The sequence below is a fragment of the Liolophura sinensis genome, chromosome 9 (assembly GCF_032854445.1).
Source record: "Liolophura sinensis isolate JHLJ2023 chromosome 9, CUHK_Ljap_v2, whole genome shotgun sequence".
NCBI lineage: Eukaryota > Metazoa > Mollusca > Polyplacophora > Chitonida > Chitonidae > Liolophura > Liolophura sinensis.
This window is the reverse complement of record NC_088303.1, coordinates 9,937,982-9,962,749: the sequence shown is the minus strand read 5'-3', so window position 1 is coordinate 9,962,749 and position 24,768 is coordinate 9,937,982. Positions and strand designations below refer to the sequence as shown.

At 40.2% G+C, this 24,768-nt stretch overlaps 2 protein-coding genes across 2 annotated transcripts in view; one reads left to right on the top strand and one right to left on the bottom strand.

Annotated features, from left to right (window-relative positions):
* The first annotated feature begins 465 nt into the window (after positions 1-465).
* On the top strand, positions 466-19,115 carry LOC135475864 (transmembrane emp24 domain-containing protein 5-like). The gene is made up of 4 exons (XM_064755811.1): positions 466-883; positions 15,844-15,961; positions 17,507-17,652; positions 18,855-19,115. The coding sequence occupies exons 1-4, from the start codon at positions 503-505 to the stop codon at positions 19,086-19,088; spliced, it is 879 nt and encodes a 292-aa protein (XP_064611881.1). The 5' UTR covers positions 466-502; the 3' UTR covers positions 19,089-19,115.
* A 558-nt stretch (positions 19,116-19,673) lies between these two features.
* LOC135475141 (5'-3' exoribonuclease 1-like) overlaps positions 19,674-24,768 on the bottom strand; it is a 42,637-nt gene continuing 37,542 nt past the window's right edge. Inside the window, exons 36-40 of the mRNA XM_064754907.1 lie at positions 24,418-24,499; positions 23,746-23,859; positions 22,189-22,315; positions 21,659-21,879; positions 19,674-21,377 (exon numbers count right to left, since the gene is read on the bottom strand). Coding sequence (XP_064610977.1) covers positions 20,979-21,377; positions 21,659-21,879; positions 22,189-22,315; positions 23,746-23,859; positions 24,418-24,499 — 943 coding nt within the window. The 3' untranslated portion in view covers positions 19,674-20,978. The remainder of the gene's footprint in view (positions 21,378-21,658; positions 21,880-22,188; positions 22,316-23,745; positions 23,860-24,417; positions 24,500-24,768) is intronic.

Genomic DNA, 24,768 nt, shown 5'->3' with positions numbered 1-24,768 from the left:
ACTCACAAATACCGCCAACAAAGTGACCAGTTCAAACCCAGCTTTCGCTTGGTTTGTATATGCCACAAGTTGTGTCTGGAATATCTGAAGACTTCCTCTCAATTCAGACATGCGTAAACGTCAGTATCATATAGCTATATACGTATGTGATATTTAACGAATTCTACTCTACATTTCAAAGGTCATAATGCTATAAACAGTAGTGGAAGTTGAAAATATGTAGGGTAGGATTTAATAGAAATACTAATGAACTTTGGCTTAAATGATTCCTATTTTAAATCCATAAATAATAAAATGTAAATAGCTACTAAATAATAAAGAAAGCTGAGCACGAAACTGCGTGCTAGGTAAGTGTGAAGGACAGAAGGTTGTTACAGTATACGTGCAGCTTGAACTTAAGCACGAAAGCATACACGATCAAAGTTGTTTCCCTCAAGTATCACAAGCTTTTCAAGAAGGGGGGATTTATGGCGTGAATGTCAACCAGGTATCCGTCACCAGCATGACTGCTGCTGTCTGTCGCCCCTGCAGCAGCCGGCAGATTAGACTAGCCTCGGACGTATTGATTCAGCAGCAATTGTCAACGGCGTTTCGTCTCGTGGCAGTGAACTTGACGTACATGTATACAGTATTGAGTAGGAGCGCCATGGCTGTGGTCTCTGTATCAGAGCTTCTTGGTGTCCTCTGTCCCACACTCCTCGTCCTGTTAAGCCTAGCGGGCTCTGGGGATGGGGAAAACGTTCTTGGGGTACAGAATGACGATTTCGACTTTGATGGTCTGCCAGGTGTTCAGCATGATCTTCGCTTTGAAGTGGGCGCGGGGGAGATGGAGTGCTTTTACCAAAACATGCCCAAGTTAGCCCAGGTGTACTTCTCGTTTGAGGTGAGTGGAAGTATAAACTTGGGCAGGAGCGTAACATGGGTTAGGCCTGCTGCTCAGAGCTGGTACGCCCGTCCAGAAGGCACAGACCTAAGACTACAGGCTTCTATAAGCCTACTACACTTCGAGACACAACCCCTATGGAATGGCTCGCGCCACAAGACTGATTAGGCCTTAGTCCCAATTACTATATAATTATGTACTTCTATGTTAATAGCAGTATTGTAAATAATAACCAGGTTTCCAGGACCCTCCCCTTCTTCCTTTCACATTCTTTTCTCCAAGTCAAAATTAAATGCAACCGACTGTTTTTACGGAAAACATTGAGATTCGCATGACATTGTAAAAGTAAACGTGGTATAGGATTTGTTTATACGCCAGTGCTCGTGTTCCCTTGTTATAGCAGTTACACACTTGTCATCTCGTTTAACATTGCTGTATGAAAAGTCATTTTTACTTCGATTAATTTCACAATTTACAGATCATAAAGCCTAAACAAAAGGCCTTAATTAGAACTTCACAATATTCTGAGAAACTATTAGTTGGTTTCACTCACTATGCCTTATAGTACACGTACGTATATACGATATAAGACCGTACAAGATATAAGGCCTATACTTTAATTTATAAGTTTATTCAGACTTATTTAAACTCACAGTGGGGTTTTATCCTTCCAGTCACTCAAGACATTTGAGATCCAGTTTGTCAAGGACCGGTGTTTATGAAAGGTTATGAAAAAATGAGATGCAACAGATTACCTATAATGTGTGCGGCATATAATGCATCAATGTATCCACCTTTAAAGTCTCTCAAGAACTGCAATGCTATGAAATACTCCTATTATAAACCTGTCATACACTAAACCTGACGCTCTTACAAATTTGCAAGTGAATAACCTAAGGCGACATTAGTATGTACACTTATATGTCCAGATAGATACCCTTGCTTATAGATAGTGAAGCGTGTGCTTGATAAATGGAGCTTCATTCATGGTCATGCTGTTATAGGTTATACTCACTGTATGATAATGATGCTTTCATTTTTGTACATGTTCTGTCACGGCAGTCAAATTCCAATGACCGAAAAAGATAAGGCGTTTTCTTTTGTTTTGTTTTTTTGTTTTGTTTTTTTTTTTTTTGTTTGTTTTGTTGTTTTTGTGGTTTGTTTGTTGTTTGGCTTTTTGGGGGATTTTTTTGTAAGTTTTCCGTTTTTGCCTTGAACTTACACATTCCATATAGGTCTAGAATGTGTAAAACATACTGTAATATATAGCGGTTTCTTATGCGCACATGTCTTTCTGTATGTTGCCATGTACACGTATACAGGCAGGAAGCCCCTGGGAGTAGTGTTGATAACACATCTGTATATTTTACATGGGCTACCGCAGGGGTAGAGTTAATGACTATAATTTATAATGTTTCCAACAGCGCACAAGCCGTGATTAGTTCCTTACACAAGGCCAAATTGTGTACGATATACGTCGTTCATTTATACTCATACGTATGTCAGTGGCAATTTAGAGAGGTTTAAGGGCAGCAGTTAGGACCATTGCCACTCCACATATATGACCACAGTAAAACTGTTGTTTCGTCTACACACCAGTGTCCGTATACTAAATAAGAGTCATGCATGTCCACAGTTGCTTCACCCATTATATACACGTTTATGTGTATTTTAGGTGTTATAATGAAGATCAGTTGGGATCGTTGCCACTTTACTGGCGTGCATACGTATGGTTGCTTCACCCATTATATACACGTTTATGTGTATTTTAGGCGTTATAATGAAGATCAGTTGGGATCGTTGCCACTTTACTGGCGTGCATACGTATGGTTGCTTCACCCATTATATACACGTTTATGTGTATTTTAGGCGTTATAATGAAGATCAGTTGGAATCGCTGCCACTTTACTGGCGTGCATACGTATGGTTGCTTCACCCATTATATACACGTTTATGTGTATTTTAGGCGTTATAATGAAGATCAGTTGGAATCGCTGCCACTTTACTGGCGTGCATACGTATGGTTGCTTCACCCATTATATACACGTTTATGTGTATTTTAGGCGTTATAATGAAGATCAGTTGGAATCGCTGCCACTTTACATGCACAACCACAAGCAGTCATTTCGTCTATACAAGTTTGTGTGTGCACTAGATAGGGGCCTACTGGTGATCAGTTTGGATGATTGTCATTTTACATACATAGTCAAAAGCAGTTGCTTCGTGATATGCATACAGGCGTGTGTGTATAATACTCTATGCGTGTGTGTGTACACTATACACTGATGATCCATTAGAATCATTGCCACTATACGCCCTTTTAATAGCCACACGCTCTGTCCATACACGCGTGCGTGTACACTAAATATACACTGGTGATACTTTAGGATCATTGTCACTTTACATACTTGGCCACAGCTGATTTGTCTATATAGGTCTATATACGCGTGTGTGTATACTGTCCATTGGCCATCCATTATGATCATTGTCACTTTACATACTTGGCCACAGCTGATTTGTCTTTATAGGTCTATATACCCGTGTATGTATACTGTCCATTGGCCATCCATTATGATCATTGTCACTTTACATACCTGGCCACATCTGATTTGTCTATATAGGTCTATATACGCATGCGTGTATACTGTCCACTGGCTATCCATTATGATCATTGTCACTTTACATACAGTTACACCAATAACTAAAGTTGCATGGTTTCTTCATACACGTGTACTTATACAAAATGGTAATTTCAATGTCCCTGCATTACTGATGGACGCAACAGAAAATAGCACCAGTACACAATTTGGAAAGGATAAATATCGCATGATCGACAAGGATATGTGACAACACTACATAGCATAATCTGGAACATCATTCAGTTTGTCTGTGTACATGTAGCTAGCTTACGTATAGAATGGAGCACCCCATATGGTACTTATACGCCTCACATGCGTCATGTGTGATATGACATCGGTAGCATACTGAAGGTGCAGAGGTTAATTGTCGATTTTCGGCCTAAATGATATTGTTGGACAACACAAATCTGTACCAGTCACATATACAACATGTCTCGGAGCACGTCAAACTGACATAGGCCTGCGTTCACATTTTGCTGGTTCAAGTATAACCCCGATAACGCGGAAATATTTGGTTATGGATGTAGTGTGAGCTGACGCTTTAGGGTAACTAATAGCTGACATTTGATTTCGTTAATTACTTCTCCCCTATCATGCCTACAGACAGCCTTTGGTATTTTGCCTATGTTTGCCGTCAGACACCCGGCCTATGCGGTCTCTATCCACTTTGATCACATTACGCAGATGTATAGTTACCTTCTTCCCTACTTCTATAGCTCTCTCGAAGTGCATGTGTGCTGCAGTCCACAGCTGTAACAGAACAATGCATGCAGAAGCCGTGCATTTTGAAGTCTTCATCTATAGTTGACAAGTTACGATCTTTTGTGATTCTAACGTCGACTTTTTTGCACTCGTTAAGAGAAAAGACAACAAATGATTGAACCATTATAATGTCAAAAGAGAATGGAAATATATCTAAACCGCCACAGCTTTTTTGCCATGAAGCGCTTCATGACTTAACTTCATGATAAATTAACTGTTAATCTGAATTTTTGCGAGGCGCCATGTTAGAGAAACTGGAAACACCATGTCGCTATTACCACTATGCACCCTCGTATTTTAGTCTACACAACATGGCAGTCATGCGTGATTCATAACTACACAACCACGGCATGGCGGTCATGCGTGCTTCATAACTACACAACCATGGCAATGTTTGTAGGAATGTGTAGGAAGCAGTTCCTACACCTCAGACACGGCAAGGAAGTTCAATATGTATAGGTATAAGGGTCAATTTTTACAGATCCTACACCTCAGACACGGCGTGGAAGCTCAATGTTTACAGATCCTACACCTCAGACACGACATGGAGGCTCAACGTTTACAGATTATACGCCTCAGACACAGCATGGAAGCTCAATGTTTACAGATTATACACCTCAGACACGACATGGAAGTTCAATATGTATAGGTATAAGGGTCAATTTTTACAGATCCTACACCTCAGACACGGCGTGGAAGCTCAATGTTTACAGATCCTACACCTCAGACACGACATGGAGGCTCAACGTTTACAGATTATACGCCTCAGACACAGCATGGAAGCTCTATGTTTACAGATCATACGTCTCAGACACGGCATGGAAGCTCTATGTTTACAGATCATACGCCTGAGACACAGCATGGAGGCTCAATGTTTACAGATCATACGCCTCAGACACAGTATGAAAGCTCTATATTTACAGATCACGCGCTCCAGACAGGGCTTGGAAGCTCAATGTTTACAGACCCTACACCTCAGACACAGCATGGAGGCTCAATGTTTACAGATCATACGCCTCAGACACAGCATGGAGCTCTATGCTTACAGATCAAGCCCTTCAGACGGAGCATGGAAGCTCAATGTTTACAGATTATACACCTCAGACACAGCATGGAGGCTCTATGTACACGGATTATACACCAAACACGATTTTATAGAAGCTCAATGTTTACAGATTACAATCCTCAAACACAAAATTGCCGATTGTTCCTTGTCCATATGTCGTCATAATGTCGGCTTAGTCTTTTGGAGTCTACTGGATTGGTGTTGGTGTTGAATGACTGATGCAACCCATGCAGTGTATCTGCGGGTAAAATAATAGTACTTGGCCAGCACGAATATTTAGAAATTATGAATTTCGCTGTGGTTTTTATATTGGCTCGATTTGCCAGCATTATAATGACAGAGGGCTTACAATATCTCTTAATTCGATGTAAAGAAAAATGGATAACGAGGAAATATGTTTAAACATTTACGGAGATCGCACGCGCCATTGCATTTGTTGATGTTGCCCGTATACAGGCCTGTACCCCTAATGACCTGATGTCAGTATTTGTGGAGTAAGTTGTATTTACATTTGATCGAGTATACTGACAAAGTAGTAAAATCCATAAGATCTGAATGGCCTCCGTATTACACTGTACAAAGTCTGGCGTGTCACGTGGTAAGCAGCTGTCTCCATGACAGCTGGGGAACTCATCTTCTGCCAAACTGCGAGCAGTGCTAAATATCACCTATGTAAGAAAATATAATTACTGACTATAATTTGCTGACTTTTGCATGGGGATATCGATTCCGACACGCGTATTCTGGTATGGTTTCTACGGCAGTGTGGGTTAGAAAACGACAGGTCCTGCACAGGTAACCAAGGCAGTTTCTCAAACGTTAGGTCATACTGAAAACCGAGGTAGCTCCTCAAACGTTAGGTCATACGGGAAACTAAGGCAGCTTCACGAATGTAGCTGGTTTTGAAGAAAAAATAAGAATTGAACCACTCGTTTAAATGTTAAGCTGGAATCAGGCTAGACACGTGTAAATCCATGTTCTTTGAGAGCGTAACACTGTGCGGAGTTAGCCCATCAGCTGATAGCTTTCTTATAGCTGCTTCCGGCACACTGCCAACGCTTTACAGCTAAAATCCTTATACAACCTTATATGGGCTGATTATTAACTTTACCAGATAAAAAGAAAACATGTCTCCACCCAGAACACAACACCTTATAATTAAATTAACATTATAAATTAGAGTTTATACATTGATAAAGGCAAAGTTCATGACCGACCTATATAGTTGAGACCATGTGTCCTATCACGTCAGTATATAAATTGCACTTTATTCACAGAAAGGAGAATGCTGGAAGATCTGTTGTTCGGATTGCATTGGATTGGTCTGATTGTTCGGATTGCATTGCATTGGACTGATTGTTCGCGTTATAGAAGGATCTGTTGTTCGGATTGCATTGGATTGGTCTGATTGTTCGGATTGCATTGCATTGGACTGATTGTTCGCGTTATAGAAGGATCTGTTGTTCGGATTGCATTGGATTGGTCTGATTGTTCGGATTGCATTGCATTGGACTGATTGTTCGCGTTATAGAAGATTGTACAGAAACTGATAGTTTGCTTTAGTTTGATGCCAAGTTGTACTTTGTTTCTTTGTCTCTGACAAAATACAAAGGCGGAATCCTGTCGCGAAGATTCTCGGCTTAATTGTATGTATTTATATGCAACCTATTTATAGGTGGTATTTTTGGCATCGAATTGATATTTGTCCGTGGCGATCAGTTTTGTCTGCGGGGTATTTCTTCCGGCACTTAGGTCTATTCTAGGCTTCCGGTCAGCCTTATGCCTGAAGTAGCCCACAAATCAAGGCCTGCGCTGTGGGTGATATATAAAACTGCGATAAAGTCCCTTCATTTGAATTGATGAAACACTAAAGTTTCAACAGGCTTTTAATTCTGACCGGATGAAGACATAAAAAAATGCTTAATCAAACAGGATACAGACCCAATGTAGATACCGTTCACACATACAAGTTGTGAGACTTGTATTGATTTTCAATAACTGTTGTCACATCCCATATGTGTATGGGTGAAAATATATTGTACCGTTTGAGAGCACTTCAGATGTGGGCGAACAGGAAAAACACTGCAGGTTTTCCGCTGCTATAATAAATAATAATTTTGAGATAATAAGACACCTATAGGGTGTATCGTCCGAGATCTGCTATTGCGGTCTGTGTGAGATGAGTAGTGTAACTCCCATATTTCATCATCTTATTCTCGACGTCTCCAGAAGTATGGTGGGGGATAACCCTGACAAATCAAAGCACCAGTAGCCGTACCGATGAATCGCGCCGCTGTGCGGGTCCTCACGTTATCTTGTATGGGACTTCTGCACGATACCATTGTATGCTTGTCGAGAACGCATACCTGAACGGATTACCTCCAGCAGTTCCAGCCAAGGACGAGCGTTTTCGTCGAATTGTACCATTCTCTTTCTCAGTAACAAGAAGCTTACCGATACACCAGTTACAAATGGCACCTTCTGCAAATTACCCATATCATTGCACGTAAGTCAAGTTGATGAATTAAATTCCAGGGACCGACTTTTTATCTCGAGTCCCCCAATTTGCATGTTGGGGGTAAAAAAAATTTTCTTTAATTTTTTTCACCATGTCACTTTTAAGACGCCATAGGTTCCACCCAAAATACTTCAACATTCCACGCGATAATACTATACCTATCAAGTGAAGAGTTTGTCTTTTCTTGGAGATACTTTTCTACAATACTCGAAAATTCCACCTTAAGCACTAATTTCTTGTCTGTAAGCTGAACTGAGCAAATCGTAGCTTAATTCAATTCCTATATGGTTGATATGACCCGACGTGGAATTGAACTGGAATCTTCGTTCCAGTCTGCGTACCCGTCTTAAGACCGCGGAAAAGAATTGCCAGATCAATCAATATGAGCAGAAATACATATCAGTTACGGACGGAGCGCAATCGTATCAAAACTAGGTCGCATCGGTCATAGAAAAAAGTAGAACCTGACTTACACCCCCCATTGTGGAGCTCTGAAGCTGGCTGCCAAAGGCGATTCCCTGCTCTCTCAAAATCAAGACGCCCTATCAGCGTAAGGCTTATACAGTCGTGGAGTTGAACAAGTAAGGGGGATAGACGAAAACGCACGTGCAAGTTTTTCAAACGTAAACTAGCTTTAATTAAACTATTCATGTATGCTTGTACAGATATAAGTGGCTATAGACCTTATCGCGCACCTGTGAACTTCACAAGTATGTAGGGGACTAGTCTTGTCCTTCTTATATCAGATCTAACTTTACTACAACCGTGACTGGTTATATACCGCCATTCTGTCACCGACCATTGCGGTTCGCAAGACGTGGACGTTTTGGGTGCACCTGTCCGAGATGCGACAAAAATTAAGTATGCTCAGAAAGTTGAGCGCTTTGATCATTTTGCTGGGTGTGCACCAAGTTAATATAGCCTCTGTTCAGGCAGAGCGAATGATTGACGGCACAGAAACAGACGACTTTGATTTTGACGGTTTCCCGGGGGCCCTACACGACTTCCGGTGGGAGTTAGAAGCCGGTACCGTGGATTGTTTTTTCCAAAGCGCCACCCAGGGAGCCAACCTTTACGTCAATTTTCGGGTAGGTAGTAGTGCAAAGTTTTAGCCTGAGCTGTAAATCAGTAGTCTACTTTCTGGGTAGATGTAGGCCTAGGCCTACACTGGGCCCAGACTCTCCTCGTCACCTGGGTACATGGGCTTCAATCTAAGGAAGCCAATCTTATACTCCTGGTCTACTTCCTGTGAATATATATATATATAAACAGCCTTTCTTATTTGTTTTTTGTTTAAGTGTGTTCTTATTTATTGTAGGTCTGGGTATATGCTATGCTCTCCTTAGATACCGTTAATGCCCTTGGGGGTCTAACTTACTAGACTAAAACCCTTCCGGGTCCACCTGACTAGACTCGCACCTTTTGAGGTCTAACTAATGTGTATTTTATAGTGTACCTCTGTATAGGTGTGTGCGTAACGTATACGTCCTTTGCCCTGTGTAATTTGTGCAACCGCCGTAAGGTATTGCCTATCATTGTTATACTACACCGAGACGTAAGCTGTTTATGAAACATTAGGTCACTGGTTATCGAGTTACATCAGTTTTGCAGATATCAGCCACGGTATGAATGAATAGTTAGTATTGATTGTTTGTCAGATTGGGACGTCGTTGGGAAGTCAACATTGGTTCTCTCAGATAACGGCTGGGTCTCCTTGCACGTGGAGATTGCCGGCCTCGTGGCGAACATGACACCCCACCCAGACACAGTATGCTGACACCTGAACACAGTAGAAGAACGCCAAATACGAAACTCCTTAAAGTCCAGGCATGTGGACAACAGACAGAACACCTAAACCTGTCACAGCATGTTGACACCAATGCCCGATTAGACACTCCACTGAGTCATAGTATGTTGTCATAGTATGTAGACTGAGCAACAGACCCACCCACACTGTGAGCGATAAAAATCACCTCACCCAGTCACAGATCATGGGTCAATCCTGGGTCGGGTAACACATAAGGGAAGAGTGTTCCTCCACTGGAGGATGTTGTAGCTAACGGAATTTCTATCGTTTATGCATGCTAGAAACAGAATAGGTTCAAGAACTGACCCTTGAGGAACTCCATTAGACATAGTTAGAAAGGCAGGTATCGTGTTATTACACTGTGCGCATTATTTCCTGGCTTATAAGTGGTCTTGGAAACAACTACTGGTGTTTCTTTGAAATCCATAATGCAGTTTCCGGGCAGGTAGATCTAGGGTCAATCCTTGGTCAGGTCACACCTAAGAACTTAAAAAAGAGGAAGTTGTAGCTTCCTCGCTTGTTGTTTAGCATTATGGGGACAGTGCAACGACTGGTTGACCTGTATCAGTATAATGGCTTGGGTGGGGCACCTCACTTGCCTTCGGTAAATCGTGTTAGTGACGTTAAATTCTAAGCACTCACTCACTCGTCCCGGTACAGAATGTTCCTGTGCTCCATTGTTTTGGATTATATATATGTTGATAGTGTTGGCTTACTTTCCCCTCAGTTTGCTTTTCAATCTGGGACAGAGTGTACGCTGACAGAGTAGGTTCCGGGGCACTATTGTTACGACCCAAACTGTCTATATTATAAAGACACGGCTTGTTCGAAATACACGACAGTTTACCCGCACAAAAAAGTAACCCAAACCAGCAGATTTTACTTTACAGCAATTTATTAGGTTTAACAAGAACAGATAACAAGACTTTTACAAATACTAAAGTACTTAAGTTTAACAAGAAAGGATAGCAGTATCTATACAAATACTAAAGTACTTACATGTACAACGGTGTCAAGTCCAAACGGACGCATATATTCCACAATGCGGAAAACCATACAGGCATAAATGCACAAATAAGAGGGAAAATCCACAGTATAACTGAGTGTATGACGAAGTATACACAAAATTCCACAGACAGGGTCCGTGTATTAATAAGCACTGTGTACACAAGAGCACAAATTAAATATACAAGTTCAGACTGAACAAGTGCTCGGTGGAGATAGGATATAACAAAGCCAGAGGCTATAAAGACACCAAAATTCAGCATAAAAGGCCTACTAACGTAATACACAGCGAAAGCATCCAAAACTCTCAATAATTCTCCGTTCTCATCCTTTTTACCTGCTTTCATAGGTCTTATATAGACTGGTGGAATTTTCTGGGATAAGAAAGTTCCTGAACACTTGTTGTAAACAAACAGGCCCCGAACTGAGCGTATTCTGGAACATTCTAAGGCAGAAGCAGACAGGAGGCCCGGAACTCAGCATATGTAAACAGCGGCAAGCTAAATTTAGAAGCTGACGGCAGTTGTGCACATAACACTATATATTTGGTATTTTTCATTCTTGGACAGAATAACCCTGGGAAGAGTGCATGAGGACTGCATACTGCTGAAGGTACAGTAAATCTAGGGACATATAGTTTACGTTGACACTTACAGTGTTTCTTTGGACAATGTGTCCTTGAGATCAGCATTGTGGACACAGCATTCTGAACATGATGTCCGGACAGTTGCATTTCTAGAGAATCTTTGACAGCGTTATTGCTGGGCATTTTTTATGATTTCATTGGCACTTTGACATCAGGTTTTAGTGGGAAATGTTATCTTGAAAAGACATCATTCGCGTACTTTACCGACTAGATAAAAAATCTCAGCAGGTCTGTATAACTGTCCAAATGATTGTGATGGCTGATTAGTTTGGCGAGGAATTGCGACACTAAAACACTACACCCTCTATGACATATTTTCCTCTCAGTGGCATGTTCGATACAATAACATATGTTTCAGAAGCCAAATTGCGCACTGTACAGAACGCATGTTGATTGTAGTGTCAGATCATAATTGAAGTTCATGGTTTTATCCCAGACAATTTTACAATTTTGCCCGCAAACGGAACATAAAATGCCAATTACAAAAGATCAGAGGACGACATTTAACTGCTGTTTGTTGGATAATTCTGTACGAAAGGTATTTTTCCCCTCAAGACTTGTCTGTATATTGCAATCTTTGACAGCTTATGAATGATACACTATATATACGGTAGTTGTCGCCGATTATTGGTCTCTCCGGTAGATTTTCCCAAGACAAGGTCTCTCTAAAGTTTCCATTTAATTAAACAGACACACCAGGCGCTGGGCGAATAAAATTCATCTGCATCGTGTATTGATCTTAGAAATATAGCTGACCCAGGTTGATGTAATATCAAGAACTACCGGAATAATACACACAGATGTACACCAATATATACTCTCCACAAGTAGCTGTGTGATTTATACCGGCATGCCACGTGGAGACCGATCGCGTACCACAAAATACACTTTACATAGGACATATACACCAGATTAATACATATATATATACTCTGTGAGCATCTGTTTGATTTATACAAGCATGTGGCCGACAGCGTGCACAAACACACACTCAGTAAGCAACTGTGTAATTTATACAGGCATGCCATGTGGATAGGAAAGCAATTTGCATACAAGTATCGAAGAGAAAACATGTCAGCTTCTAAAATCGTGAAAACCTAATTGATGTAACTTATGGAAACATCTCTGCCTCTGGAGTCTTCAGACGCACAACTGACGTCGGCTTAATCAGGTGTTTCGCTGACGTCGGTTTATACAGATGATACGCCGACGTAGGCTTAAGCAGATGTTACGCTAACGTCGGCTTAAGTGTGTCTTACGCTGACGTCGACTTAAACAGGTGTTACGCTGACGTCGGTGTGACGGACAACTCTGTTGGGAATCAGTTCAGCGGCTGTATCGCAAGAATCCTTGTACAGTGCATTAGTGTATTGTAGATACGACTTTGTTCAAAGAGAATGGAATGACACCAGATGGGTCATTCAATAGCTAGTGAAGGGTCTAACAATAGCTCTTCGTAAGCAATCCTTATTAAGGCTTGGGGTGGGGGGATGATATCCTGCGGAGCACAAACCCTCGTTTTATTTATGATTTCAACACGTAAATTGCATCCCTGATATTGACGATTTTCGATTCAGCTGGTCCAACATCTACTGTAATTCCTTAATGTTATCATGAATCAAATCAAGTTGAAGTAGGCTTTAACATCCTTGATTTTGTGCAGGTGGTCGTTTGATGCTTAAGCCTGAGGGCTCACTCCTAGTTTATCAGTTTGTCCTGAGCGCTTAAGCGCAAAGTAATTTGGTTTAGCCTGCTGCTGTAAGCTGAATAAAACGAAACCTTTTAAGAGAAGCTGTACTCGGGAAGAGCACTATTGTAAATAGATATCTGTACAATAGTGACTAACATACTAACCAAAGCCAGCAACATGTGCTGTATTAATGTTGATATATACTGTAAACACTGTCCTAAGCACACAATTTGTGGAACGTCACATATACATACAGGCATTTGACATTGAATCTGAATTATTCTGTCTGCTATATAGCGTCGCTCTAGTTCATGCAGCCGAGGGGCCTTTGACCAATAATATTACGCGATCAAATCCAGCTAGCTTCTGGTGAATATTTTGGATGCCGTTGTGGAAGGTATCTTGCAAAGGGTGTTGTCCTTCTTTCCTAGATTTTGCTTATTTTTCTAAAGTTGAAATATTTTGTACGATATAAGTCATTCATTTAGACTTTCATTTTAATGCTATCAGGAATTACACTCCCTGGATATAGCACACATTCTAGCGTTGTAAACTGACCAACAGGCCTTCCACAAAAGCTACATGTAGGAGTTACATGACTCTTTCCAAACGCTCTCCTATAAACCTGATATGTTCAGCTCATGAATGCATGTTTACCGTAAAGTCTACCTGCTCAGGTACTTGCTATTTTTTGTGGGGAGACTGTTGGTCGAGTGGTCTAAAGAGCCGACATGGTTTTTTTTTCTGGCAGTTAGATGTCTAACTGTGAGGTCGCTGGCTCGAAACGGGAGTAGATTCAGCCAGTTTACAGCTCAGAACCTCTGCTATATCTAGAAGCGTAATTTGTACAATATCCATAATACTTTTAATTTAATTATCGTCAAGTTTCAATTACTGGCTTCAACATGTCATTTCACTGATTTAGCAAAACGTGGACGATATACAAGGAACCCACAGACTGTATTATACATGTATTTTCCAGACTGTTCACGTGTGTATGATGTACCATGCATATGGTCATATTTTGAACCCTGATATGTCAAGAATATGGTAATGAAATGTCTACGAGTATGCTATTACATGAGTATTTACAACATCAAACGACAGACTTGAAAGCTGCGGTAGTTTTAATGGCTATACCTGTTTGGTTTTATTTCAAATTTATACGGTTACCACAAAGCTCCATGGATTCAGCTGTTGTGTAGTTTCTGAAACATGGAGGGCACTATAAATCACAATTGTCATCTCGTTCGACATCAAACGCTTTTTTTTTCTTTCTCTTTTTTTTATCTTGCTTTCATTTCAGAAATGGTCCGAGTGTTTTCGCCATGAAGCCTAAGCGTGTTGATTCCAAGCTGTATAAAAACACACAACGCCCGGCGGCCACGGTGCCGTGCTTGTTAGCGACATCTTCACCTTACCCGCACAACTATACAGAAACATTGACACATGAATCATATATCCTCATCCCTTCGTAATTCACTAAAACAACCATCTTTGCTGCTTCTAAAACAGTTTATTGCAGGATGTGGATGCAGTAAGCGTCTGTGTTGCACTAAGATGCTTGTGCATGTGATATGACTGCACATGTGTATGTACCGCCGTACATTTCACCCTGTGCGTTGTGTATGTGTGTTGACCTATACTATTACATACATGATAAACTCCTTAGTGTCTATAATAAAAGATGTATTGATCCTTAGTCTCGACACAGATTTACAATGTTGGACATTGTATTGTTTGGCCAGCTGTACACGGACGTCCACATATGTTATCCACATAAACTGTGTAGTTTCTGGTTTTTATGTAACAAGCTTACTTTAACGGTTGCTGGCATATAATGTCAGGAAATGTGTCATCTTCCTGGCGAGGTGTGATGGTTTTCTCGGGATATGATCTACTTGGCGAGGTGTGGTGGTTTCCTCAGGTGTGTCGTCTACCTGGAAAAGTGTGGTTGTTTCCCGAAGTGTATCATCTATCTGGCGAGTTGTGATGGTTTCCTCAGGTGTGTTATCTACCTGACCAGGTCTAGTGGATTCCTCAGGTGTGTAATCTATCTGGCGAAGCGTGGTGGTTTCCTCAGGTATGTCATCTACCTGACGAGGTGTAGTGGATTCCTCAGGTGTGTAATCTATCTGGCGAAGCGTGGTGGTATCCACAGCTATGTCATCTACCTGAAGAGGTGTGGTGGATTCCTCTGGTGGGTGATCTACCTGACGAGGTGTGGTGGATTCTTCAGGTGTGTCATGTACCTGACGAGGTGTGGTTGTTTTCTCAGGTGTGTCACCTACCTGACGAGGTGTGGTGGTTTCCTCAGGTGTGTCAGCTACATGGAGAGGTGTGGTTGTTTTTTCGGGTGTGTCATCTACCTGGAGAGGTGGGGTGGTTTCCTCAGGTGTGTGTCATCTTGCTGACGAGGTGTGGTGGTTTCTTCAGGTGTGTCATCTTGCTGGCGAGGTGTGATGGTTTCCTCAGGTGGGTGATCTACCTGACAAGGTAGGTGGTTTCCTCAGGTGTATCATCTACCTCACGAGGTGTGGTGGTTTCCTCTGCGCCCTGAGCGGTTTCCTCCTCTCATTAACGAAAATGAATAATTCATATACTCTTGAAAAATGCGTAAAACACCAATCAAATATAAATCATTTTGGTTTTATGTAGATCTCACTTTTATGCCAACTGTTAGAACTTATTATGAACGTGAAAATATCAATGTGTTCACAACGATATAGATTAAATACAGCCGATTTGAGGTAAAATAATAATCATTCAAAGTATCCGTCAATTCACATTGGTCTAATTCTGCATCCTCCATTTATATATTCTCCAGGTATTACGAGGAGGGGACAGAAATGTGGATGTCATAATAACAGATCCAAACTCTGAAATCATCGCTAAGCATTTATGGAAAACTGAGGGAACGTCTGAGTACACAGTGAGGACGGAAGGTTAGTGTTCTAGTAGCAATTCCAGGGAATCAACTTTCCACAGAGGACGAAATGTAAGTGTTCTAGTAGCAATTCCAGGGAATCAACTGCCACAGAGGACAAAAGGTAAGTGTGCTAGCAGCAATTCCAGGGAATCAACTTGCCACAGAGGACGAAAGATAAGTGTTCTAGTAGCAATTCCAGAGAATCAACTTGCCACAGAGGACGAAAGATAAGTGTTCTAGCAGCAATTCCAGAGAATCAACTTGCCACAGGGAACGAGATGTAAGTGTTCTAGCAGCAATTCCAGAGACTCAACTTGCCACAGTTAGGTGATTTTCTCAAAGCCTCCACGCGAATATTAATGCGAACTCTCTTGTAATATTTATTTGTTTTCACCTCTCACTGGAAAATATTTATGATATTCAACCTCCATTATTTAACAAATGGAGGGGATTTCTGGACAAAGTACAACCCGAGATACTTTCTGTACACCTCTGTTTATAGGCCTAATAGTCACCTAGCCGAGTTATATTCATGGAGTTTTTTTAATGGATTTATATAAAGGTATGCATATACTTAATATAATAACATATATTCACATGACCGGAAGCTTGCATTCGATGTATAGATACGGCTTATCGGAAAATCTCATGTGAAATTTGTGCAAATGAGATTACATGTATAAAGACAGCCACAGTTAAGTGCGGGATTCGGAATATGTGCGTCTTAAACACTTTGATGACCTCACAGACATTTCTCATTGAACGGGCAATGTCAGTCTCTCCTCGACAAAATAGGCCTACATAGGAAGTTATTGATGAGGTCAAATTTATTCCGGCATTGCTTATTCTCGTGTAGTAAGTGAATAACACCATTTTGGCCCCTGCGGCTGTGTGTTTAGAGAAAAGTACGTTGTACGAGGGACAAGAGTAAACTGACAGTAATGTTCCCGTTTTGCTGTTCTATAAGCTTGTTGTAGGTATATATGTGTGCAGAGCAGACATCTTGTATCATACACTGGTAAATTAAACACTAGCCACCATTGTAAGGGAGGTTGGGTATAGAGATTATACGTACAGGTATGCGAGTACTGCACGATGATACATGTAATTTCAATCATGCTACAGGTTGCGCCCAGGGTTTAATTTACGCATCATACGCCAAGTTTATTCCCAATGACGTTTTCCTTTTCTGACGTTTTCTTCCCGAAGTCAATTCTACTAAGCCAGTGTTGACTTCCTTTGAGCGTATACGATTTGATATTGGCACCACCTATGAGAAATGCTATGTTAACACAATTAGATTTATAAAAGCTGTGACTGAGACCGTAAGTTGTGTCTTAAATAAAATTTTAAATTTACATTTGTGTCCATAATAATTCCATAATTCCTGGAGTAATTGTCTGAAAGCAATTCTAAATGAAACAAATGACTAATGCTTTATAGGTTTGGTGTCCCGCAAGAAGAATCGCCAGCTTTTTACTTATTTTTGACCGACAACCTATGTATGTCAGCACACGGAACTTCTTTGGAACTAATGTTTACATTTCGCTTCGTCCCCCAGGTGTTTATCAAATCTGCATAGACAACACCTTCAGTCGTTTTACGTCCAAACTGGTCTATTTATACTTGGTGACATTTGTCGCAGAACAGTGGGAAAAATATGCGAAGGAAGTACAAGATATATCATTCACAATGGAAAACTTTACAGTAAGTATATGCACTGCGGAGAATGATTCGTAAATGTCGAAATTAATCTTTCATAGGCTTATATTATTTAATTCAGTTTCCTTTTCCCAGTTTTACACCGATGCGTGCAGTTTTATATTTATTTCTTGCCCCTGCATGGGCCTTTGCAATTAACTTGAATTGAATTTTGTACAGATGATCTTTACTCTGTGCTGATTACATATTTTTTATGTTAAAATTTGGACTGAAGCTGGAAGATAAAACATTGATCAGTTTGATCATCGTACATATGAGTCCAAATATGGGCTGTACAGTAGTGAACAGATGCTCGTGTTTATACCATACTGGATCTGAACTTTAAGATCATTGGCGGAATCCACATAGCCAGTTTTGACTTCAGAGAAAATTTGGAATGTGATTTTAAAGTTTATTTTTGAGCCCTGTAAATTAAAATTTTGATGACCTTATGATTGTTATCTTAAAACAATTGTATCCAAATTTCACCTTCCATAACCAAAAACCAAGCATTGTCAGAAAATCTTCCCCGTGACATGTGCATCTTGAATTAGATGATTGTTTATATTATACATTTAAATACTGATAGATCTGAAACGTGTTGTAAAGTACAAAACAAAAGTTTGCCTCGAGAGAGTAAATAGTGAAAAATTCCTGTAGTATATGCATGTATTATAACCCAAGGTGTATGGTATCTGTATTTTAAACAGGCCTGCCCTGAGTCCACAGAAAAGTTATGACCTCGTTACAAATCTTATTTTTAGGCTTACATTACTGGTATAACATCTATGAAAAGTCAATATTTTAATTTATATGGCCCAAAAATATTCTTTAAAATTGTATTTCAGGTTTTGACTTAAGTTAGAAAAGGCTTTACGGAAACTTTTTACCGAACCTGAAAATACAACCCAATCAATCAACCCAATTTGGCAAAATTGTTAAACTGTAATCTAAAACTTTCTTTATCCCAGCCAAATAATTTGCACGTCTTTAAAATTTAGGTACGGCAGTGTGAAGATTGGCCTACTTGGTGTCAGAGCGTTGGCTGTGGTGTCACCTTAGGTATTCAGAACCTTACGTGTTCATAAGACGGTATTGTATTGGAGGTATTGCAGACGGCTCAAAAGATATAGGCTGTCTTGATATATGACCAAGAATTTTACAGCAATTCATTCTCACAAAAGGTCTTATCTTTCGTTTGTTTTCAGACGTCGTTGACCTCGGTTCAGAAATCCATCTCCACCATGTTTCGTTTCCAAGCCAACACTCGGATGGAAATCGTCAGAGACTGGTATCTTGTCATGGGCAATATGAAATACGTCCGTTACTGGTCCATTGCCCAATGTGTTGTTATAGTCACTTCTGCTGTAGCCCAAGTATATTTTCTCCGTAAATTATTTGACGTTAAAAATGTTACACCTTCAGCTAAACCTAGGGCTTGACGCTTATTAAACTATGCTCCCTTTTCACTGTTTTGTTTTCTGTGTTTTGGTTTCACTTGAGAGTATAGTTCCTGATCAGCGTGAAAAATAGTTCCAGTCAGACGGCGATAGGTTAACCCTACATTGTAGAAGCCCACGGAACATGTACATGAAAGCCAACAGAGCAGCGAGTCAACGTCTGTTTACATTTGTGTCTGGCTTAATGCATCCTTTTTTTGATTCTGCTTAAAACTACCTGAACTTTAAACTTGATTTTCTCGTGGGTTTGGTCGTGGGTTTCCCCCGGACTTCCCCCGGTTTCCTACCACCATAATGCTGGCCGCTGTTGTATAAGTGAAATATTCTTGAGTACGGAGTAAAACACCAATCAAATAAATAAATTAAACTTGATTTAAATGCAGGTCACCATGGCGAAAGTACGCACCAAGATTCAATTTAATACGACCAACCAAAAGTCTGAAAAACCGATACCGAAATGAATTACACATGAGGAGTAAACCTATAGTCTATTGCGGTATCCATTAGGAGCTAATAACTCATAAAATATGACCACATCTGCCTAAAGAACACGTCAAGACACTAATATTACAAATGATAACTTTATTGTTTATTTCATACCTGTACGTGAAGACTTACTAGTCATACTGCATGCATCACATCAGATGAGATCTTAACGTAATCAGTTACAGTGAACTAAAACAGGAAAATGTAACTGAATACAGTGAACTGACACAGAACAATGTAATCAGTTACAGTCAACTGAAAACAGAACAAAGAGCCACCGTTTTTAGACGCTTGCTGGGAGAAGAAGAAATAAATCTAGCGCCGCTGGTGTGGATGGTTCCCAGGCAATACAAGAGTTACAATGAGCATACATAAATAGTCACTGTTTGGATGATAGATCAGCAACACAGAATATTTTATTTCCATAAAAAACACACATTGTTAGCAATTAAATCATGAAGTGATTCTGATCACGGTTTCTTCTTCCACATTCTTAAAAATGATGAATATCTATTCAAATAAAATTTATTGTCCTTTCATAATACAGATAAAACATTACTCGTCGTCAGAAAAAAATATTGCAAAGCCAAGTTGGTGGATTTGACACAATACACTCTCTTCTAAGTCTACACACATGTATGTGACAATTTACATATACTATCAAATCTAGAGACACCTACTGATGTGACTGATAAACAACATGTGTGGTCTTCATTTAAAATTGTTTTTTAAGTGATATTTTCATCAAATACAGTTAGATCCTTTCCTACCATAAAAAGCATAAAAAATCCTTTGATCATATAAAATATCACCAAAAGTACAGTAAAACTTCACGGGCAAAAACATTTAAAAGACACAACTTCGCTAACATTTAAACTGAAGGCAGATATTGAACGCAGTGTTACTTACACCTACATATACATATGCATGTATATCTATTCGCAAGTTTAAGCACTGACAAAACGTCTCAATTTACCACCCCTGGTTTTTGTATCTAAACTGTTGACTTCATAACTGCTACAAGATATTCAAATGACATCACAATTCTGAGCATGCCTTTGACAATCAGCCTTCAAATAAAGGATACACTTCACATTTGCATGCAAAAAGGGTGGATAAACTTACTCCAGGCATGTGGAACCTCATATGTAACAACAACTTTTTCTTCCTCACAAAAAAAAAAGAAAAAGAACAATAGCAGCAGATATAAAGAATATCACAATAATGGAGCCAAACTAAACTTCATATTTCCAAGTACACTTATCAGAGCTTTTAATCACTGAGGTTCCACATACACTGTACCTATATGCCAAAAACATTTATCACAAAATAATAGGTCTTTGAGCCAAATACATAAAGCCTAAAATAAAATATGTTCCCTCTCGGTCAGTTTGGAAAGTTAAATTTGGCTGCCAGTCTAGATTTTGTGCGTTTGGGTTGAGGTTTACTACCGGAGTCAGACTGTGGAGCAGTTGTCTTTTCCTTGTGAGCAGCAGGACTTTTATGGGTTGATGCCCTTGATGCAGGAGCGGCTGTGTGAGGAACCCGCTGTGCTGAGTTTGACGCTGCCTGTGTTGAGTTAGACACCGTTAGTGATGAGTTAGAAGCCGCCTGCGCTGAGTTAGACGACGTCAGTACTGATGGAAGAGGGACACCATCAGCTGCAGCAGTTGTAAGTGAAGATTTAGGTACCGTCGTTTCTGATGAGGTCGGATAGGCAGGAATCTCTCCCCTGTCTTGGGATGATCTCATGGGCTTTTGAGGGGACTTCTGTTTTTGTATAACCTGCAGAGATTTGGGTTAGTGATTTACTTATTTCTGTCCACTTGGGGAAACAGGTCAGATTAAGGAAATCATCCGTAAACTTATGTCAATCAACAAGCAGCATAATCAGTTATTTCAAAGGACATGAAATCTACAGGAGATTTTTTCCTCCCCAAAAATTATCTTTTCTATTCGTCGTTATTGGTTATTTTCATGGCAAGTAAGATATTTCTCAGGACAACTGTCAACTTAATGCATAAATTTACTTGTGGTATGCATGAAGATTTGCATTTGTGCCCCACCTGTAGCGGTATGAACGGGTTACTCGCCGTCCCTCGCTCTCCCTCCTTCTGCTGACCAGACGAGGTCACGTGATCTGCTGGCTTTAGTTGTCGCGAGTAACCGTGGTGATAACCAGCATCTGATCCTGCTCCAGTCGGCATTTGTGGAAGGTAATGAGGTTGGAAGAAGTTGGGTGGAGGGTGAGTGAACTGCGCTTGTCCGGGAGGAAGGAACGGAACACCTACAACAAGAGCAAATGTCAGGAGGATAAGCTCTAGCAAAGCCTTGTACATGGGAATGAATGAATGAATGATTATGGCTTAACGCCACATTGTCTTGTACATTCATACCAGTGACTGTTTATATGAAAGTTTATATGTGTTGTGACAAATTTATCCTGAGTAGAGGAGTGAAAGGATCCCATGTTGCAAAATTAAACAACCTACAGAGAAACAATAAAGAATCAGTTTTGTTGATTTAACTCTGAAGCCTGTAATTCTTAGTTCTATCAAATTTAACTATATGTTTCCTACGTTACGAAGTTACTCACCAAACCTTGGCTGGACAGGACTAAATGCTGAGTTAGGCGAGAACGGCAAGTTGGGCCGCCACCTGGGTCCTTGTAGACCAGGGGGCTGAGGTATGCCCATCATCATCATGTTGAATGACATCTTCTCCTACAACAGTGCTTTGTTTGCTCAGTGTATCACAGCTTACATATGGTTAATTCACCCACTGTCATTTAACACTATAAACTTGCCCCTAATTGGCTAACTAAGCTTAAGGATTGTTCTCAAAGCAGCTAATCAGACCCTAGCCACTGAGGCTGCAGGTTCAAATCCAGCCCTGGCTAGTTCCGCTGAAACTTGAAGCATAGAGATTTGTCATGTACCTGGTAAAGGGCAATGGTTTACTCCAGGCAAGTCAGCTTCCAATCCACCCATGAACTTGAACGCTATAGCACAAGTGAAACAATTCTAAAGTACTGCTTTAAGTATACATACATAATGATGTTTAATGCCATACTGAAGAATTTTTCACTGTAGTAATACTTAACTGGTTTAAAGATAGGAGAACTGGAGTGCTTTTACTATAAACCACCACCCTTTGCTGACAACCCTCTTGTCTTCTGGCCTGAACTCAACGAGAGCTGCATTTCAGCCTATAACCCTATTAGTCAGGGGCTGATTGGTCAAGGCAAAAAGGTCAAGGATCACACCAGTACCTATACGTGTAAAGACCTACATAATGTAGGTGACTAAGGTCTCTATATGTAACGTGTGTACCACTGCAGCAGCAAGCCGATTACTAGGCTCATCAGGCATAATTATACAACAGACTTTAACAAAATTTCACATCCTATAAACAAGCAAATTCAGAGTGGTCATTCACTCCTGTCACACACATAAACAGCAAAATGTATCCATGGATCAAGCTGGATCTCAAACTTGTCCTCAAAGGCTACAAACTTAACTTGTACACAATGTTATTTACTGCACAAGAAGCACAGCATGACGACTCGACAGACAGACATACAGACCCAAATGAATATCCCTCGTTTTCATGGAATGGGTAAAGAAGGATATTTATTATTTATACATCAGTGAAATCCCAGTATTTCCTTCACTGATAAAAATGATATCTTCACTAGTTAGATATCACTTTTGTTATTACATTTTGCTATTACACTGCTGGTGACCTTGACTTGTGGACTGTATCACAAGGCCGTGCACTTCTACGCAATATATAGCTCACCCAAAAAAGAGGTTGAAATTCTTCATGTGCTTAATTTATGTAAATACCTGTATTGCATTAGCATTAAACACCATTGTGGAATGTATAATTACTTACAGACAGCGTTTAAAACTGTAAAAAGGTTTAGTGAGCGCAGACGTGAACGAAACTTAAGCGCATATGCTTATTTTTTCACGTATGCAACAGATAAACTGATACGCATTTATATACATGTAGAGAAAATGACAGGATATAAATAATAAATAGAATACTGCACAGCGAAGCGTATCATGGAATATCATTTCCACCTCTGACTCAAACAATATTTATGGTATTCAACCTTCACTGTGCAATACCCTCTATTTCTCCTCACCAGTTGTCTGAGGGTCATACTCGCTGCACTCTCTGAAGCCGCCTCCCTTGTACTACACACAGACCCATGGAACTTTTGACCCGTTGACAAAGTAACATATGCTGCAATTTGTCCCTGTCAAAATTAAGTAGCCGTAAAAGATTGGTGACACAGAAAGTCTGAGAGAGAAAAATTATCAAATTCAGATGTCTCTTGATGCAGATCTTTTGAAAGGTTGATTCTCATTACGCCTAACTACTGTTAGGCTTAATGCGTGCTGATTTTTCAAAACCACCAAGTGTATGACGACATACTGGAAGGTGTAACATGTAGACATTGTGTGTTTCCATGTACTTCATGGCTGACTAGCCTAAGCCTGGCGTTACGGCCATTGCGTGATCTCAAAATACATGAATAATTCTATAGGTGACGTCACAGTACTGAGTACTGGAATACACACAATGTGATCATAGAGACTCAAGTACCACACCACTTCAGCAGGCTTTGTTTTGAATGACAACAACAACAACAACAATAAAAAACATGATGACATATTTTGATTAGAGGTTGAGGTACACTATCGGGGCTATAAACTAGACACATTACTGCATCCAACTTCCTCCTCATCTTTACAGCTGTCTTACATTAAAGTTGTGGGGTTAAATGACACAAAAATAAGGGTTATCAAATCACCTTCTGTGAGGATGTGTAATCATATTTAGGAGGTCCCATTCCTGAAGAATTGCACAATTCCAGCAGCTCCATTACAGGGTTTCTGCAATCAGAAATACAAACTGTCACTCAGTTACTGATAGTCATGTTCATAATAGACTGTACTTTGTATTTACTACCTTTGATTAATGACTTGGGCAATGGTGTACACAATGTTCAATCAGGATTAATAGAAGTGAATCACTGCTGTGAAGTTGATGGGCGGAAGAAACCAGGCTCTACGAAACCTTTAACAGAGTGTCCATTGAATGTAAATACAAGAATCCCTACTTTTTATGACACGATTCTGGTAATTTCATCATTTCATCCAAA